Source organism: Helicoverpa zea, chromosome 1, assembly GCF_022581195.2.
Source record: "Helicoverpa zea isolate HzStark_Cry1AcR chromosome 1, ilHelZeax1.1, whole genome shotgun sequence".
Taxonomy (NCBI): domain Eukaryota; kingdom Metazoa; phylum Arthropoda; class Insecta; order Lepidoptera; family Noctuidae; genus Helicoverpa; species Helicoverpa zea.
Window position 1 is genome coordinate 12,596,563 of NC_061452.1, and position 21,297 is coordinate 12,617,859.

General features: G+C 36.7%; 1 protein-coding gene across 2 annotated transcripts in view; it reads left to right on the forward strand.

Annotated features, from left to right (window-relative positions):
* LOC124630339 (kinesin-like protein KIF21A) overlaps positions 1–21,297 on the forward strand; it is a 55,695-nt gene that overhangs the window by 14,864 nt on the left and 19,534 nt on the right. For both annotated transcript variants that reach the window (XM_047164239.1, XM_047164315.1), the window contains exons 3-4: positions 3,511–3,739; positions 20,901–21,146. In XM_047164239.1, the coding sequence (XP_047020195.1) occupies positions 3,511–3,739; positions 20,901–21,146 (475 nt within the window). The remainder of the gene's footprint in view (positions 1–3,510; positions 3,740–20,900; positions 21,147–21,297) is intronic.

The window sequence follows — 21,297 nt, forward strand, 5'->3', positions numbered from 1 at the left end:
TATTCGCATACAATGTAGTGTAATAGAATGATAATTTTACGCCTTATTTCGTTAACAGGATTAAAGTTAAATTATAAGAAGACTAGTATTCCGTTGGTTTAAAATCTCGGCATAAATACAATGGCTACTAAGAAGACCTTTTTACTAGCCTGCATGCACATTCTTGTAAGTAAACCGTCTGAGTTAAATGGAATCCTTCAGTTGTTCAAAGACAAAGGAGGTAAAATAAGTTCATAAAATTATTAATCTTCAAATAAAATCTAAATGATGCAGAATTTCAAACAAAGACACCAGATTAAGCACTTCCCGCGAAATGTCGTGTCCTAAATTCGTCACAAAATGACGGTTATTATGAGAAAAAAGTTCAGCATGACCAACTTGTTCCTAATTATTGTTCATCTTACCAAAATCATACGGGAAGTAAAAAAGTGATTCATGTTCGAAATATGAATATTGTAGCTGGATAATTTTTAAGGCGCGGCTCCACCGCGGTGCACGGAGAGGCTACGCACGTGTATTAAGCTTCGCTTTGTAAGAAAATGTATGTGGTTGTGTCCACTGCAACCCACGGAGAGGCTACGCATGAATTGACGTCATTGATACACGCGTGGCTTGCTCGAATAGGCGGTTACATAGCTCAACGCTGTCAACGTGGGTCTACGTTTCCACTGGAGTACTCGAATAAGACCCACGACTATGTACAGCTCGGTTATCGCAGAGCAGTTGTTGTAAGCGGTTACGTAGCTCAACGATGTCAGCGTGGGTCTACCCGTGCGCCGTGCCACGCTATACATAGTCGTGGGTCATATTCGTGTACTTCAGTGGAAACGTAGACCCACGTTGTCAAACAAATGAATACACGCAGCTAAAATGCGCCGCGTGTCCGTGCACAGCGTGCACTGTGGTGGAGCCGCGCCTTTATGGTAACCGTGGCAATGCGCACGAGTGGTGCGTCCGTTCGGTTGTCGCTTTGTATGTTCCCTTTTGGTCCGTTAATTGGTACTTCCGACCCTCATTGAATTGTGGTGGTCTAGCTAGCTATGCAGCTGCACAGCAACAGGACATAATAACCTGTCGAATTCAAATCACCCTGTTTATTCAGCTTTATGGAATAATTATGGTGTCAGTAACAGGTTAGATCTGATGTCACAGGTTAAAGGTGTCGTAACGACATCTATAAAATTAGTTAACGTTCTTTAGAAGAAATAACAGATATATTGTGTCATGCCTATTTAAAATGTATGAGAGGATCCAACAACGCAGCTTCCTAACAAAAAAAACATTGACAAATCTGCAATCAATAAGCGCAAAATAGATTTACAAACATTTAAACTTTTTGTTACTTGACAAACCAACAAACCACTTTTCTAATTAACAAACTTAGTTCAAGTTATGTCGTTCGATATAACATCCGTATGTCAAAACGTAACTGTAAATATGGTCACTAGAACAAGACATGACAATTATGCACAATCTGTACTAGAACTTATGTAACTACACGTATTCTTAACAAAACAAGAACAATGGAATTTGCATCTAAAACAACCAACTGATACGGTAATTATATCATTGCTTCATATGCATGTACCTAATGCTAATTTACTTCTCTAACGTAAACAAACAGGACAGATGACTTCCACAGCTGATCTTAAACTAAAGCAATCTTTACATACGCCATTGATCGATCAGTTAAGATACAAAGAGATGACCTTGAGAGATATCGCACGACCTTCAAGAGATCCATTTATTTATACACACATCTCTGATCAGCCTTGATAAGGGGCACCTAAGTCTAACCAAACGCTAATGTTAATAAATGAGCATTTTATGATACTCTTAGAGGAACTATGCAGATTTGATCGCGTCATCTTTGTATATCGATGTGTGATGATGATAATAATGATTTAGTAGAAGTGATATTTGAATAGGTAAAGATGGATTGATTGCCTGAAGTTGACTTGAATTAGAAAGAGAGAATGCGAGTATAATGTCTGTCAGAGAGGAACGAAAGCTGAAAATATTGGGAACGGGTCAAGAAGAAAAAACTACCTATTTCTAAAGTTTTAATGGGAAATACGACAATAATGAGAATATCAATTTGATATTGAGTTATGTGTGTAGTCCGGTAGTGCAAATAATTGTAAAATCCTAGGCAGACGTAATTGTTATTTAAAGATTGGAACTTTGTTCACGTTTACATGTCGATGTAAAGCAATAAAGTGTACGTGACAAATATATTAAGAGCAATGACGGATCATGAATTGATGGGTATAACACGAGCAGTTTTACGATTGCGAATTTATCGTCAAGGTCTGATGCGTATTGAAAAGACTGCATCATATGTTGTATACCGTTTCTTCGAAGCTGCAGAGTTTAAAAGTACTGCAATTGGCCGAAAAACACCTACGAAGATTTTTGTCCAAACAACGCCAGTAAAAACTCCAGCCAAGCGTTGAAATACGTTGTTTGAACTTCAAAAATCGAACTGTCAAAGCAAACATTTCATAAATTCACAGACATGTTTGAAGGCAAAGGAAAACAATTTATAGAGCCTCGCAATCGATAAGAGGCGCCACTCGTCTCGTTTGAAGTGAATGCAGCACGTTTGGAGTATCGGGTGACAAAACAAGTGCAGTGCGCCAACTTGATTGATAGTCAGGCGATTATGCAGAAATAGACGTGTTTAAGAGTGCTGGACATATAACGTTAGGGATATCTAAGTTTTATGTACACGATAAACTAACGAAATAGATGGAAATAGCTACTCCTATTTATAGGTCCTAAAGGTGCTGAAAACGTTTTCAGACTAAAGGATCAATAGGATTGTCAATATAAATCTCAGTAAAAGATACTAAGAGCCTTGATTCACTGAACCATCCCCAAGGGTCTCTACTTTCAGACTAAAGTTAGAAACAGAACTGTAAACATCGGTTTATTTCACTACGGACTCAAAAGGGTTTTTATGTAGGGTTCAAAAGAGGCACAACAAAATGAAAAAGGTGCGAGGGTATGTTCATTTATCCCTATTTACTCTTTGTTTTCTTTGTATCCCATTTAATCTGACACAGCGCCTGAAATATTTACATCACCTGAAATATATTCTATTTTTTTAGACAACATATTGTAGCGCCCCTTTTGAATTCAGAAATCTGTCATCATCAGCCGTCGATAACAATTCAATGTTATATCTATAACGATAAAGTAAATTACATAGGCGCATGTTTTGAGAATCAAACGTGAAAACTTAAACAAGTGCACCACTTTGGTTCTCACGCGATCATAAAGTGCTATTGCTATTCTCAACTCGAGCCAGTTTATAAACTTTTGAGAAACGTTTATTATTTAGTCTAAACTTTATTATTTTATTCTAAACTTTCACACTCCTATTGATGTTCAGATGTTCATTATGTCCATCCACCTCTTACCTACATATTAGTCACGAAAATTAGGTCATCGATTTGCAATTTGTCTAAACAAAAATAATTGAATTAATATTTTCTTTTCTTCCAGGATCCGTCCGCAGACACCAAGCGAAGTGGTCGAAGGCTGCGGTATATGCGCTCGCGCCGGTGGTGCGGCCGGCGACGGAGGAGTGGCGCTAGGGTCTGAGCGCGCCTTCACCTTCGACTATGCCTTCGAACCATCGTCATGCCAGCAGATCGTCTACGACACTTGTGTCAGGAAGCTCGTGGAAGCAGCTCTCGATGGATACAATGCTACCGTACTCGCTTATGGACAGGTCAGTGACAATTTTAGAAGACGTCGTAGGATTTGTATGGGACGTCAATTCTTCGGAATTGTTTATGCAGCAGAAATTTTTAACGGTATGTTAATGGACTCATGTATTTAGAACAAATCATTACTAAAGTATTTTATGTGCAAGGGAGGGCTTCTTATTGCGAAAGAGTCTATTTGTATAAATCGTCTGCATCAAAAATATATTTTTCACTACTACGTTAACTTTAAACGTCCAATAAAATAATTCAATTGTCAAAGAGCGACGACCTGAAAACTGCAAAAGAAAGTTAGAGTTGAAAGAGCACTTTATTTGTTCGTGCCATCCAAAATTGTGTTTATCATGCGAACTTTCAGTCTGTCTGTAAGCTCTTTGTTTCTCGTTGAAATGTTTCTATTGACCTAGTTTGGCTAAAAATATGAGGAAGAACACTAGTCTCACTAGGCTTTAGTGGTATTGTTGCAGCTACGGTGTGTTTTCGTGTCTGTTCCGCCTCGCTCGCGGGGTGCATTGTGTTGTCTAGTAGGCTTGAGGTTAAAGGTACATTTGAGTGTAGTAGACTAATGGGGACACTCTCCAGAACTCACGTTGTGAGAATTAGCTCAAAAACTCAAAACATGCGGCGTGCATTCTACCGAACATGAAATAAAAAAGTGCCAGTAAATTGCAATTATATTTCCCCTTTATAATCAAGATAAAGAGTCTCCCTAGTTTTATAGAATGCATTAAAAGCCCTAGTACATGTTTCGTCGAATAAACACATTTTTGTCCACTACCTACTACTGCTAATTCTACGCATTTATATGGCCATGGGTTAACCCCATGAATCACGGGAAGGCTTGGCAAATTGACAGGACTTGACCGCAGTTCAAAATGCTTTCTTAACTTTATTGTCTCCTGATGTATAGGCTTGTCCCATTAGACGTAAGTAATTGGCTACATTGCCAATCTCTTTCATAACAGAATACCTATATTTATGTATTTTCTTATGCGTATTGTGTAGTTACAAAATCAAATCTCAGAGATTGCTCCACTTATGCAAATAGACTTGTTGACGGCAAATAAACGACAAAAACATTGCTATTTACATGGTAATCTGCAGATTTACATACAGCCTTAATACCTAACGTTATGCCTACTTGAACCAGAAGTACTAAGCCGCATACTTTCCACTCAGTCCAAAGCAAGTGCTGTACAAGAGTGTGGGAAGTAGTCGCACTCCTTAGCCTGATTGCTAGAAAGAAGGTCAGTAGAAAAACAAGTGGGTACTCTTAAGGGCACGGTCTGATGGTCCAGACGTTTTGAAATGTCGGTAGACAATACAATGCAAAGAGTTCAAGGCGAAGATAGTGGACGGATAAGAACAGGCGTCAGGCATGTTATTGTGATTGGGTTTGAAAACTGCTGTAGGTATTCTCTGTCGATTGACTATAGATGAAAATATTAATGGTGTTACTATTTTGTATTTCATTGGAAATATTTTCTGATTTTCACTATCAAGACCTTTCCTTCTTGTTATCAAACTATATGCAGGATGACTTAGAAGCACGTATGAGTCCGTAAATGTGTCTTGAAAATAGTAACATGAAATCGCACATAACAAATCAGGACATCGTATAAAAAAAGAATCCTTGCAACTTGGTGATCCCTTCACAAGGGTCTTAGCTACAAAGTAAACCACTAAACCCATATAGAGTTACTACAAGTCCACAACAATTCTATTAAAACACCGTGAAGGCCGAACAACCTGACTTTAATTACAAACATACACAGAACAGTATGGTGCTGTTTATCATTTTATAGCTAAACATGTTTGAGTATGACGTGTCTTTGATATCCGGAAAGTTTTTAATTGAAGGAAAATATTATGGTACTGTTTGTCTTGGTTTTTATATGTCTTTATCTTTAGTTATTACAAACCTAACAAGAGTTTTTCAAAAAGTACTAACGACTGTTATTGTCAGCGCAGTAATGACTTTTGTTAGTGCAGAATCTTGATGTGTTGATACTTCGCTTGAAAGTTCTTCATTCGAACACCTTTCGCTACAAAGGTTTAAGTGTGCGTAGGTGTACTGTGGGAAAATTTTAAACCCACTAGATTGAAGCTTTATAGAAGAACATTAATCTTTTATTATATAGTTTCGTTCCATTGCATTAGTGCATGGTGCATGTGCAAAGGCTAACATAGGCTAAAAGCAATAAAAGTGTTGACTAAGTACGAATTGTTCCTGCACCATAACATACCATTTTATGCCATAGTAAAATCGTATAGGCTATAAACTTTATTAAAGTTAGATTTAATGTTTGAGAAAGAAAATACTACGTATTGAATTAAAATAAAGCCTATAGTACTGGCTTTTATTATTTCCTGAAGGATTTAAGTTATATGCTTCGTAAAACAAAGAATTCTGATAGTTTAGGTACTAGTTCTTTATTCGTTTGGTTTGTACATACTCTGATCGACTCTGATTTGCTATGTATAAAAACCATGAAATTAATTTTTAAAAACTTCAACCTTGAAACTTTTCGTCGTACGATAAATGTATGGTGACATAATTTAGGTGAACATACAGACGCAATCGATATCTTAATTAGAAATTATTGGGTCAAGTACGTGCGTGTTTTAGAACTTACCAGAAATTTTCAGCATGATTACTTGCATCTTAAGAGGAACTATGACTTATAATGTCTTGGGCTTACTGAGTTCCTTTGTGGAAACTTTCATCAAAGTCTAAAGTATACCTTCACCGTATACAAACAATGGTGCGGTCCCAGCACCATTTCTATTGTGTTTGGAACTTTCTTTGGTTCTTCCTATTTATTAAATGTCCGTCCATGAAACTTTGTTGATTTCTTAATCATTTGACATGATTGATTCTTTTAGAATGCTCTTTTGATATGCAATGCAATACAGTTAATCTAGCCATTCGTCATGTACCTCATGAAAGCTTTCTATTTGACGATCCTATGATCTAGGGCGATCATCGACGAGTTTAAATACAGCGTACCTTACATAATGGTTGTAACTAATGCCATACTATTCTACAGAAAAATGCTTATCATCAGCAACATCGTAGGCACGGCCTGTAAAAACCGTAGCATGATCGCAAAAAACCCTCTTTGCATTGCGTGAGTAGTTCTCATTTCACGAGCCAACCAAATTGTTCATTAAAACTTGGACAATATACCAGTAGTCTATTTCAATGACGGGAACAAAAAGTTTTCAGCGTATGCATTGATGCTTTACCATAATCCGACTTTTCAAATAAGGAACTAGTTCCTTGACTTGAATCCAGGTTAACGTGATTCGTTTATATTTATTTTATAGCCTTTCATAACTACTGATTCTATTGATAAAGACCATATTTACTATAATGCTTTCATCGTATGTTACCAGGGGCGAGACCACCAGTAACTCAGCAAAAGTCGTTGAACCGTTAAAACTTGGCTTTTTTGTTCTTAATATTTTTTTGCTTCCCTACCGCAGTAGGTGTATTAAGTTTCGCTTCTTTAGTAGTATTTAAACTGTGTAGAACATTACTTAAAAGCATGACAATGAACGAATTGGAGCCGAGCTTATTTTTTCCGTCTCTATTATCAGTAACAGGCGTTATTTCAACAAGTCATTTAAAGAAGTAAATTACGCAGATAAGTTTTTGTAGTATCAAATGGAACGGCCGATTGCTGCATCACGGTCAATTTGAAGTCGTTCCGACCCATTTCGTACAAACACCAGCGGCGTCAAACTGGCACACATGCTAATATCGTGCGATTATACACCCACGCTCGGACTTCATAAATTATATCCTCGCCCCTTTCAATATATTATGTGTAACGCCTACATTTATAGGAATAAATTGACAGGAAGTCGCTAAAAGTCCTGAGGGGAAAGGGCTCCTGTTATTTATTATTGGGAACTTGTGAAATGTGTCGTTGATGCTAGAATCTGATGGATAGGCCGCGGTGACAATTTGAAGTTGACTCATCCCAAAATAGGTTTCAAAAAACGCGACATGACGGGGATATATGTATTAATATGCTTCCAATTTAAGCCGCACAAAGCTTCAAAGATTAGCATCCGATCACAACAGTAAACGCACAAATAGGCTAGATCGTTGTGCAAAACAGATCTACGTTCAATGCGATCTTTATCTGGCGTGAAGTAGTCTCGCCATATAGGCTCGTAGTAACTCGGGCGGCTGCCCACGTGCCTCCGCTAATTATGTTACGATACAAAAACTCAATGACAGAACACATTATGATTTGCATGCGATGTTAACAATAAAAGTTGAGCGCTGCGCAGGCGGCGGTCCTTGCCTCAGCCCGCCCACACCGACCTCCTTGCGCTGAACTTATTGAGCCACGCCGCTAATTATGCGCCTCAGTTAAACATGATTACTTTATATTAAGCATCTATCTCATGAAGAATTTCTTAATATGGTAACTCATAATTGTCCAATTTACAGTCCAGATTATCTCTTACTGTGATCGAAATTAATTGGACATCGTTCGCTGCGTATAATGGTCGGCTCGATAATGTCTCGCTTATTCTGTACTGTTTAACTTTCATCAGAGTTCCACGTGGAATCGTTTGTTTACCTGAAGCCACTGGCTTATTATTACGCTAAGTGCTTTAATTCACTTTGAAGCCAATGCTGGCCATTGATTTGTTTAGATAATACAGTGCAAGGTGTTCATACGGCTCCCCTTTTGTTCTGTAATGGTCATCGCCAGCTGGAACAAAATATTTATGTGTCTTAAAACAACTTTTATCCTAATACCACCCAGAGTGATATGAGTTCGTGACCACCCAATCTTTCGTACTGACCAACTAGGTTTCTTGTTTCTGAAGTAACTTAATCGTCTTCATCTAATTTCCTTTCCTTTGCGAAAAGTAGGAATTCTGCCTTAGCCTTTTGACGTTAACCTTTTGACGACCTCGATGGCGCAATGGTCACCATGCCGGACTGCCGAACCTGAGGTCCCGGGTTCGATTCCCGGCTCGGTCGACATTTGTGTGATGAGCATGCTTGTTGGCCGTGGTCTGGGTGTTATAATATGTATTTATAAATATGTATATATGTAGCTACATGTAGTTTATCAGTTGTGTTAGCACCCATAACACAAGTTAATTAATAACTTACCATGGGGCTAACCGACCGTGTGTGAAAAGGTGTCCCGGCATTATTTTATTGTCCCGGCATTATTTCAAAAATCTACAGGTGTATCCATGTAGCCAGAGCTGCGTGCAAGCACCTCTGTATTAATTATAAATCTGCCAAACCCGATTGTATCTGCAAAAGCAATTCCGAAGTATGATCAAACGAAAGTAACTGGAAACTTCTATTCAAACGTCGGCTCACATCATTAATTCCAGAAATAACCTGAAAAATTACTAATGTAGCTTCGACGTGAATTGTCACTTGACCTACTTGGTTCATAAAGCATGCATTTCCGAAACAATTTTTGCTGTACCTGAAATATCCATGACTAGTGTGCTCAATTGAGCTGGTTAGTCTTGCGAGGTGCGTTGACCTTGCTCGTGAACTTCATAAAGATGTGCCCGCCTTATCTTATCGGCGTGAAACTGCTCGTAATTGCTATAATGAATCCGTTGCCTGTAATTTATTGGCAATGACTCAGATTTTTGGGAGCGCCTTTGTACCGTTATGCCAGAAAATGGGGTTAGTAGTTAGCGAAGTTATAATTATGACACGAAAAATTTGACGGTGTAGATTGATTTTTTTGCATACACAAATCACCGTGTATGAATCATGCGTTAGTAGTCTGAACACTTGAAAGCAAAGATAAAATAAAACCATATATTTTTTGTAGACTTGGATCTTGACATCCGTCAATAGTTTCAAGAAATAACCATCTCGGTTCAAGATCGTAATCATCCTCAAGATTATAAACAATTACACTAACGTAGAAAAACACAAAAACACAGATTCATAAGTCAAGGCAGGTATGTACTTAACTTATAACATACACAATGATGATTCCTTCATTCTATTTCTACGGAAAACTACGCTTATACTGACAAGCCTGATGAGTGAGTGCTCCTTCAAATAGAATATCGGTTCCTTGTCTCTTTGTCTAGCTGTTATCGACGGATATCCGGGCCTTTGACATAGCCCTTTTATCAATATAAAAGCATGACACACTTCCACAAATTACCTATTGAACGTTATATCTAATCTATAAGAGAAAGTGCTGGCTTTTGCTAGGATTGATGAAGAAGGTTCTGGTGAAAGTACAGATATAATAATTGGTTTAACCTATCAAAAAGGTCAGGTAATGTTTAAGTATAAAATAAAGTCCAATCAAAAAGTATTTAACTGGCACTTTATTCTGCATCATTATACATAGAAGAAAAGGGCAGTACAAGTTGTTCAAAATGAAACGAAGACGGTTAGAGTAATGTTAACTTTGATATAAAAATAACAAGTAAAACCTTGTCAATCAAGTCCACGGAATGTTGCTTCAAGTATTTCCCTAATATCAATGTTGACATTAAAAACATCCTTCTCAGGTTAAACATACCTTGAAAACCAGAACCAAACGACGCAAAATTGCTTCGAACAGTCGCTCACAATATTTTCGTAATGGACCATAAAATGCGTGGTGCTATTGACCCGTGGCCATATGCCTTCGGAAGGTCGAATATCATACCGGCCAGATACAACGAACCAGTTCGGAGTTCAAGCCATTATCTAATCGAGCGAGTAAAATATAAGAATTCAAGGCGTTCTCAATTTGGTAACTCGATATATGAATGAATGGACAGGTGTTGGTAAATCGATGTCCGTTTTGCGATTCCTTCTCGATTGCGGTTTTTCGCCTACTGGTTTCCGAATTTGCATTATTTAGGATTTGGATTTTTTAGTTTTAGGCGTTTTGCAATCGTAAGATCATATTTTTCAATCAACCTTGGACTGAGCAAAGATGGTCTCAGGCAATATAATATATTGGACTTTTATTTATTTCGATAATGTAAAAGTGAAATCGATTGAATTTTTACAAGAGGCAATAAAGATAAACCAAAGCTTAAAAGAAAGCACAACTTACAACATAAAAATATTTCAATAGGTTCGTTTAAGTACGTCATCAGTTTTCATGAAAAGTTTTGTACTTAAATATTTAATCCGAGCTCGAAAGTTTCGCTGAAAAGAAATCGCGTAAGATTTATTAGAACTTTTAAAACAGTTCAAACAACTCATTAAACCCTGATTTATTGTAATAACCTTTAGCTTATTAAATTATAAACAATGATAAAGGAGCAACATAATTTACGTTTTGAAGTTTTACGACTAGTTTTATTGCAAAAGGGTTCCCCTTTGTATCAACAATGTCATTCATAATTTCTTTGACTGTCCTAACGTTCTGATAGTCAGAAGAATCTAGTATTGTAAACTTAACAGTTTTCTTCTTAGACTGTCTTTCACATATCGTCAAACTTTAAACAGCAATGCTTTTCTCTATTCACAATTCTTGTGCCTTCTGTCTATAAGTTTCCATACTGTTCCTACTTATGTATGCTCTTTGTTAAAAGCACAGCCATTGAAACCAGCACGAAACATTTAAGGGCAGCGGGTGACGACGTTAGCGCCTGCGCCGTAAATGGGCGGGCGGCGCGCGCCTATGATCTATATCTGTGCGTTCGCGCATACCGCGCCGTTTCCTACATACTAAGCGTTAGGACGACCACACACTTGCTTCTGGATCATTCTTTTCAAGCCCACGTGTTGCTATAGCTACAGGGTCGTCCACTGTGAACAGCATATCCAAAATGCTGCATCTTCACATTTTAATGAAACGATAAAAATAAATCGAAAAATTCATTTCAGATGTGTCAAAGTGTCTAGTTAAAAACTTATTACTGTATCTAAATTATAACCATCTTTAACGACAGCAATTATTAAGGGCCCTATTTTGGCGCACTTAATGTGTGTGGTAAAGCAATATAAGCTTCAATCATTGAACTCATTACAATTCTATCCTTACGTATATCGTTATATACAGCTGTGTGTGGTCCACCTTATTGTTTATGTTGATTCATTCTCTAAATATGTAAATGCCGGTGGTCCGATTTCATGCCATTTACAGTATTGTGGTCTTTGTCGAGTACTGTACGTAAATGGGAGAAAAATGTTCCGGTCGTTAGCATAATGAGCTAGTTAACGCCACTTACAGCTCAATTTATTCAGTGATCACTACAAATTGAGTATTGATTGAAGAGATGTTAGCCTTGACGTTGTTATTGCATAGAAATGTCGTATTGTCTCTCGGTTCTTACTGTGGGCGCTACTTAGAAAAACTTGTGACGTAGGATCTTAAGTATTTGCTTTCGGAAGTTCGTCTCGTGCCTTATTAACACCTCGTAAACCTTCGGCTGCTGCATCATTCTCCCGTCTACACACATTACCTAATTAGGTTCCAGTATAATCTACTCACTCCACCACTTCTTCGTCGTCACCGCCTACTAAATAAACAATAATTTCATCACTATTGAAATCCCGATTTCTGTATTCCGATCAGTATTTGAGATAAAATCGCTCATGTGTCAACGTCCTGAAAGGGCGACGAATGGTAGTGACATTTGTTACGCTGGGCATTTACTACTGCCATGCCGTAACGGATGCATCGCGTCAAGTGTTCCCATCTATTATGGACGCACGTGTTTTATTGAACACAAAACGACAGGTCGGGACTTTGACTGTAAAAAAGGGAGACTTTTTTGCTGTCAGTTTTTTTCTTAGAGTATTTCTATTAGGTGACTTTTTCACTTTTGCCCATAGAGATTTATGTTCATGGTGACTCCGGTTGGTTAAATACTCTCAGCTTTGTTTTGCAGTTGTGTGGATTTTTAAAATAGTATCTGATTAGTATGCACCTTATTCTGCATCGATATCTTATCTGCATACTGTAATTAAGCTACTATTCGGTTCAATTCTGAGTAAAGGTATCACTGTCGTAAAGATAATAATTGTATGCAATTTATCAAATTGATGCTATCGAGTAAGAATTATCGTTATAGCGGATCGTATGACTTCCTGATAAATATTTTTATTATGGACGAGACATTAAAAAACAGTGTATTTAATTAGATTAAGAGGTATGCAGTTTAATAATAATACATTTTCCATCATGGCCTGGTTCAAAGCAAACTCCTTCAGAAATTCACGCACTCATTATTTAATACTGTAACGTCCTTCTACCGACACCGACAGTATCTACCTGGCATATTCATTAAATTGTCTCTTACGTCACCACAGGAGACTGGGTCGTCTATTCTTAGTTTAGGACTAGACATCATAACAGTTTGCATAAGTGTTAGCGAACACAAACACACTATATCCACAATCTTGTCATAACCAACATGACTCATTAAAGGCGCCATAGATAACGTCAAATTTTCGTCAGCACTGACTCTAATCCTACCAGATAAGTCCGAGATAACGATAAAAACTGTAGCTTTTATTTTCAAGGTGATAAAGCTCACATTTCCGTGTGCATTCAGTCTCATGGCCAGTTATGGTTAAGGAGGAACTCACGAAGGGCATACTGCACCTGACCAAATAGTAGTCATGTATTTGTTCTGAAAAGCCTTGGGTTTTAAGTTACTACTTAATTGTCATACTTGTTACTTTACACGTGAGGTTCTTAGGAAAGAAAACTTCAAGGTCGTCAACTGGGTAAACAGTAACAGGATATACATAATTAACCTATAAAACTTGCGTCATATAGGTGTTAAATTCTGAATTACCACACGGCGCACCCTGGGGAGACACGACCTTGCTACTTAATCGTAAATTTTTTTTTGATATCTAATGCTACCACGAAAAAATATACGTCTTAATAGTATTGTACAATCTTCTTCAACTATTGTAAAATAGGTGTAAACATCATAATATACATTGCATTTAATTTACATTGACTTCTCAAGAAAATGCAATCTGGGTGCAATCTCAGCAGTACTCAACAGATTCAATAATGTTTCGCTTTAGACACCTTATCAGAACAATCGGAGATATGATTACAGAAGTTTTGAGACCTATATTTGCCACTTGAGACTAATTATTTAAATCAAAAGTAGACTATTTAAATACAACAGCGCTACAATATTTTACTTCAGGATTCAATCCAATTGGAAAACCCTGTTGGAAGCTAAGGTTAGTTACTGCAAAAACAAGCCAGTTAATTATTTGCTAGGACCGTCAGAAACTACGTAGCTCCCTATCAGCATAAGGTATAAGATTAAATTCTTACCTCCAATACAGTCATTGATTAGATATACATACTACTATTTATGTAAACGGATAGGTCTCTTACACGTGACAATAACAAAGCATTTACATCCAATATAAACTACAAGTTTTCCAACACATACAATTATCATATAAAGTAGCACAAACCATACGGCTTACTATTGCAAATCGTGTGCAAAGTCGATATGTATAATTGCATATTTAAGCATACGTTGTTCTATACATAACTTAAGTATGGGTTTATGTTTATAGTTACAAGTTTCCGCGTTTTACTAAGGTGCCCCTGCGCAGGTGACATCAGTGTAAACAGTATGATCGTGAACGGTTATTGCCTCGGTTTTAAGTCATAAGCGATAGCGATTTAATCTAAGTACCTACCTACTGCCAAACACGAGACTGTCTTATATATTTTAGCCAATCTAAGTATGAAATACGTATTGCGTGAAGGAAATGGAACTAAGATTGGAGGAAGTGGTTTATCTACCCCATTCGGTCGGCGTACAGGTCCTATTTAGGCTAACATGCTTAACCATTTCAATATCTGGTTTAGCCTAGTTTTAGGTTTAGATTTAGGTCTAGATAAATATAATTTACTGAACATCTGATTTTACCTAACTTTTTGACCTTGTAGACTCAGAATCAAGTTGAATTTTTGCTTTCTATTTTCTTGCCTGAAATTCTCGACGATATAAATAACAATTTTATAAAGCATATTTTTAATACCGGAACTAAATGTAATCTTGTGACTTGAACCTCAATTATAATTATGTAAGAACACCTCAAAAAGGAACTGTTGGAAACAGGTTATTAAAAATGTTGATTTATACCTTGAAATTATAAACTAATCAATTAAATACGCACTACGATTAACGTATTTTGCGTGACAAATTAACTTTAATGTCATATTGACACTTATAAATTGGCTACTGCTAACAAATGGCGAAACTATTATTTTTTTATAAGTTTAGTAATAGTAAATATTGCGATATTTTTACATAACTAACTAAAGGTACATAGATAGAAGGTTGCTTAGTTCAAAGATTTCATTAGATACCTACTGATTAATTGGTAATCTTTAAAATATAAGTATGCCCGTAAATTAAGTGTAAGGTGTAAAATGTAGGTTAACTAAGACTAGGTACATGCGGTACTAGCACAATGGTTACCCATTACCGGTACTGAAAGCATAAAATATTCAAACCATAAATTAAATATAATTTCACATAAATCTGATAAAATAACCGCCTATAAAACTGCATATTTCAGCTAAAAAATTAATGTTACAAGCTTTACACAACTTTGGTCGTAGAAGGCATATTTATTGGCATAACTAAGCACTTCTCCGCCTACATAGAACCACACCTGGTTTTCAAAACGGCACTCGTTCCATGACCTATGTTTACCTAACATTTTGAGTAATATATCAATTTCTAACGCGTCCTTGGAACCGGTAGATAGAACGTGTGTTCGCATACATTTGATAATTGCTTGACAAATAGCGAAGGAGTCGGTTTGTTCAAGTCATTATAAACCACACAATAGAGTTACTTAATTCTTAAGATGATGTTTGCTTCTATAATGTTTGAGCAAAAAACTTCTCATTATACGAGTATCATACTTTTTGTCGCTCATACGTATCCTTTTGCAATTATGTAACTATACATCGGTTTCATATGACCTTTTCAAAATATATTTCAGGTGTACTTAAAGGTCATTCAAAATGGTTCGGTTTAGCGATTCAAATGAAATGTCGGGAAATTGTATCCGAAAATAGCTGTCAATGTATTTTCCTTAAACCGGAACATCACACTATTTTTAGCACCCTTAATTTACAAAGAAATATATTGCTGGTATTTTTGCATATTCGCGTAGACATTAGAAAAGAGACCTTTAAAGTGTTACTGCAACATGATATCTCCGTAATGGAGTATCGTGTCACAGATATTGGCTTTGCTAATAAGGTAGTCTTAAAGGCAGAGCTTTCAAACGCGCCTACAAAGTATTCCAGTCCTATTGATTTGTACAACTTCCGAGGTAAATCGCGCTTAGCTGGTGAAAGGGAGAGATGATAGCTATCCTGTTATACATGGACTATGGTAATTACAAATTTACACACACACACACACTCACACACACCCTCACCCACACATACACAAATAAGATAAGGAAATCGTAGTTGTAATTAGTTTAGATTTTGTATTGCTTAGCTATGGAAGAGCGGAGCTCCCCAACACAGGCATTACTTGCTTACAGGGGAGCTCCAAGCACAAAAATTAAGAATGTAAACTTTTTGAAGCAATAAACCATTTGTATTTGTATTTGTATTTGTATTTGTATTGATATACCCAGGCAACACGAGTCTTAAGGAGCGGAAAACTACCTTAATAAATTCAAGTTTTTGTAGGTTGTTGAGCCTAAACCGTCCTTACGTACTGAATTTCATATTAGAGATTTGAGACAGTACATAATACTGCGGCCTTCGACACAAGGACGCAGGAATTACGTCTGGACTTTTTTTGTCTAACCTTGTTGGTGCCAGAATATGTCCCGTTTAGGATTGCGTAACATATGTAATGCTGAACACTTCAACTCCAATCCATACCTGGCGTTATGACGTAGGACGCAGAAAACAATACCAGTGTATGCAAACTAATTTGAAACCGACTAGGCACTAAAATCCAAAATAGCGTGTGAGAATGGAACTTTTTGCCAGAAATCAAAGTCTCTTTGTTTTTAGTGCTACAATGCGAAGTAAAAGGTAATTCTTTAGGCGCCTGGGATAGCCTCTCCATTGTTTCTCATTAACCGAATACTGTCTGAGAAATCATCTCGTCTGGTGTCCGCTTGATAGGCCTTATCTCACAATTACCATCACCTGTGATTAGCGCCGCATCACCGCGTACTTTCCCTCTTTGTTACGCCTCATCTCCACTTATCTGATCGACTTAACTATTCTCCATCACGTGAAGATTTTTTCGATAAAATGATATAATTGTAAAGCTATAGTTATTGTTCGTCTCGCGGCTTCGATATGTATGACAGTCACGCGCCCGTCACCGCAGACAGGTTGACGCCCAGCGATCCGCAAAACACGTTACAATAGCTTTTAATGTTTTACTTATATGTAATTGAATGTTTTGATAAACATCTCTATTTATATCGATAATGTTTCTATAATATCCGTTGCCTGTCTCCTTTGTGAGTTCTTGACTACATTTTTATTTACAAGTGGCGTTTTGCATTAATTATGTTAAATCAGTGCTTAGTGAAGTAACTGTCTCTCGAAAGGAAATACGAATAAGCTTATCCGACTTTCCATGAATGAATAATCAAATCGCAGTGGTAATCATACTTTCGATTTCTGTTTTACAAACATTCATACACTTGCCAACATGTACTTGCCATGAATAAGTTATTACTTGATTGTTTAGCTTGGCTCGTGACACAGTAAAGACTTTTCAAAATATAATTCTTCTATTTTAAGGTATTTTAGACTTCGGATATTGCCTAAACTAAACCATAGATTAAATTTATTAATTTAATATTATTTATTAGTGTTTAATTCTGCGTCCCCTCTGTTATCTTCATTCTTCTCCATAATGTTTGAACAGACTAGCAATGAGATGTCGAGTGCAATGTAAGCAAGTGGATATGTAATCTGAATAAGTGATATATGATAAGGAATTGTGACTGTTACTCATATAACACAATCATTGTTTTCACATTGAATCACTTTTTAGATTTAGCTTAGATATTTGAATATGTATATGGTCCTTACTATTTCTCCACTTCTATGCAATAACTAAATTTATTGAGTTCATCTTAGATAGCCATAAATGAAGATAGTAATTATAAAATACCGTTGTGGAAAAAAAGACAAGTCTGAGTTAAAGAAAACATCATATTTCTTTGCTTTAATAAATAATTCACAAAGCTATCTTAAACGCCCACTGAGTCTTTAAAGACATTTAATATGCTCAACAATGATGACTGGGCACTCATGATTCTAGAGAAAGTGAATTTCGTGGTCACACAGCGTGACCGTGGGAACTTGATATCTTTGCTTATCCGTTTATTAAATAATTAATGTAACCGTTTCGTCTGTTAACGTTTCCGGGGTTCTGTCTGTCAACATGTAGTTCCAACAGCTGTAGATGCATCTGGCTGATTGCGCTTTCTACTTTTTGTAGGTCTGTGTTTCGTTTGCCCAAGTTTTGGACTATAAAGGGAATATTTTCAAAAAAAAAATGGAGTGGGTTACGTAATCTCAATCCAGCTTCGCAGTCTCTATGTTAAACTGTAACCTTGTTTATGTTTAGCAGCTACAAATACATTATCGTTTATCACCTGTTACAGCCTAACATTAACGCGACAACTTTCCAACACGGTGGCAACAAGTTCCAATATCTCTACTTCAAATCTACTCCATTAAACTGAATGGCCCTTCTCTCTGCCGTTTCTATCCATTTGAAGCATATTATTTTAGACAAGAAGCCTAATTTATTTATCAAGCTACATCCATATAGTCCCCAGGCCGGCGAACAATTTTTTTTTTGACACATATACATTTAAAACTTTGTGAGTGCCTTCCTTACGATGAGTCCGACAAACTTTTCGAATGCGCAAATTTTGGTGCCGCTGCGTTTTTTAATGCTTGACTCCTGAAATTGTCGATATGACGTCACTATGGCTCTTCGTACATACACGTTTCATCTTTTGAGATTCGTTTAATAAAGTTAACTAGAGAATGGTGGTCAACTTGTCCGATAAAGATCGTGCTGCGTTTGGAGTGTCCACCATCCTGAAAATGTCGATATGACGTCACTATGACTCTTCGTACATACCTGTTTCATTTTTTGAGATTCGTTTAATAAAGTTAACTAGAAAATGGTGGTCAACTTATCCGATAAAGATCGTGCTGCGTTTGGAGTGTCCACCATCCTGAAAATGTCGGTATGACGTCACTACGACTCTTCGTACATACCTGTTTCATTTTTTGAGATTTGTTTAATAAAGTTAACTAGAAAATTGTGGTAAGCTTGTCCGACAAAGATCATGCTGCATATGGAGTGTCCACCGTCCGGAAAAAATAGATATATTTTAAGATTTGGCATAAAGTACTGACAATTGGTGTGAAGTATGTTAATAGTAAATGTTGCATTTAGAAAGTCGTTTCGAATGATATATGTATCATTACTACAGGAGGGATTTATTAACTTGAAAACACCTATCGATAAAATAATCTTATATAAGCTCTAGCTTCTGAAATACTAAGAATTCGCCGAAGTTTTTTTTAATATGAAATGTTGCATTTAAAAACGTCTTTTGAATGATGTATAACTCATTACTAGACACGGGATTTATTTAATTGAAAACATCTATCAATAATTATAATTTTAAATAAGCTCTAGCTTCTAAACTACTAACAATTTGTCGGAAGTATGTTAACACGAAATGTTTCATTTGGAAAGGTTTTTCAAATAATATATAATTTGTTACTAAAGAAGTAATGGATTAGCTTGACAGAACCTACCAATAATATATTCTTAGAAAAGCTCTAGCTTTTAAAGTACTAACAATTTGTCGGAGTTATGCTAATACACCTTGCGCTTAAAAAGATCTTTTGATTGAAATATGGCTCATAACTTCAAGTGAGATGTTATTCCTTAACACAATGTAAAGTATCAATAATATGCCTTAGGTCAGTTATGTCTTCCAAAATACTAAGAATCGGTAAGTGGTATGTTAAGACGGAATATAGCGCTTAAAAAGATCTTTCGATTGACATATGGTTCATACCTAGAAGTGGGACATTATTCCCCAACATAGTAAAACCTATCGATAATACGCCTTATTTGGGCTATATCTTCTAAAATACTACGAATTGATAAGTGGTATGTTGAGACAAAATGTTGCACTTAAAAAGACCTTTTGATTGATATATAGTCCATTAATAGATGTGGGATATTATTCCTTAACATAATATAAACTATCAACAATACGTCTTAGTCAGGCTACTTTTTCTAAAATAGTAATTAAAATTGGTAAGTAGTATGCCAATTTAATATACTTAAATAATGCACGTGAATATTTAAGTCAGAAATTGACAAAAAGAATAAACTTCTTCCAATTGTAATATTTTTTTCTCATTTTCTTGTCGAACTGACTATTTGACTCACTACATTTGTCGGACAAGTCGATATTTGCAACAAGAATAGTCTTATCTATCATTGTTGTATTTGTCCGACATGTATGTATGGGGAGACACAGTGACGTCATATCGACATGTTTCGGATGGTGGACACTCCAAACGCAGCATGATCTTTATCGGACAAGTTGACCACAATTTTCTAGTTAACTTTATTAAACAAACCTCAAAAAATGAAACGTGTATGTACGAAGAGTCGTAGTGACGTCATACCGACATTTTCAGGGTGGTGGACACTCCAAACGCAGCACGATCTTTATCGGACAAGTTGACCACCATTCTCTAGTTAACTTTATTAAACGAATCTCAAAAAATGAAACGTGTATGTGCGAAGAGCCATAGTGACGTCATATCGACAATTTCAGGAGTCAAGCATTAAAAAACGCAGCGGCACCAAAATTTGCGCATTCGAAAAGTTTGTCGGACTCATCGTAAGGAAGGCACTCACAAAGTCTTAAATGTATATGTATCAAAAAAAAATTTGTTCGCCGGCCTGGGGACTAATAGTCACGGGCAGAGAATCTACCCATAGATAGAGTAATTACGCTGTAAAGAATCCGATGTCGGGATCAAATAGAATTAATAAATCTGCGATAAAATCCGTAAAACTAGCTTTATTTAAATGTCTAATATTCGCGTAAGTGTCAGAAATCAAGAAGCCTAATTTATTTATCTTTGTTTCTAGACTGGCTCCGGCAAGACCTACACGATGGGCAGTGGCTGGGAAGGCGAAGGTGATGGTGATGAAGATCGCCGCGGCATCATCCCCCGAGCTATCCGCGACCTATTTGCCGGCGCAGAGGCGAGGGCTGATGAGGCGCGCGCGCAGGGCCAGCTACCGCCCGAGTTCTCAGTACAAGCGCAGTTCATAGAGCTCTATAATGAGGATATTGTTGATCTGCTGGATCCTGCTAAAGATCCTTTTGCTAAGGTATTGTGTTGGTTTTAATTTAATTTTCGCTGTAGAGACAAAATTGCAGGGCCCAAAAGCCGTCAATCACTCATGACAAAATCTGGTGAATAATTTACATAATACATGCAATTTTATCTTCAATTTAAACATTAAGCAGGTAGTATTTAGG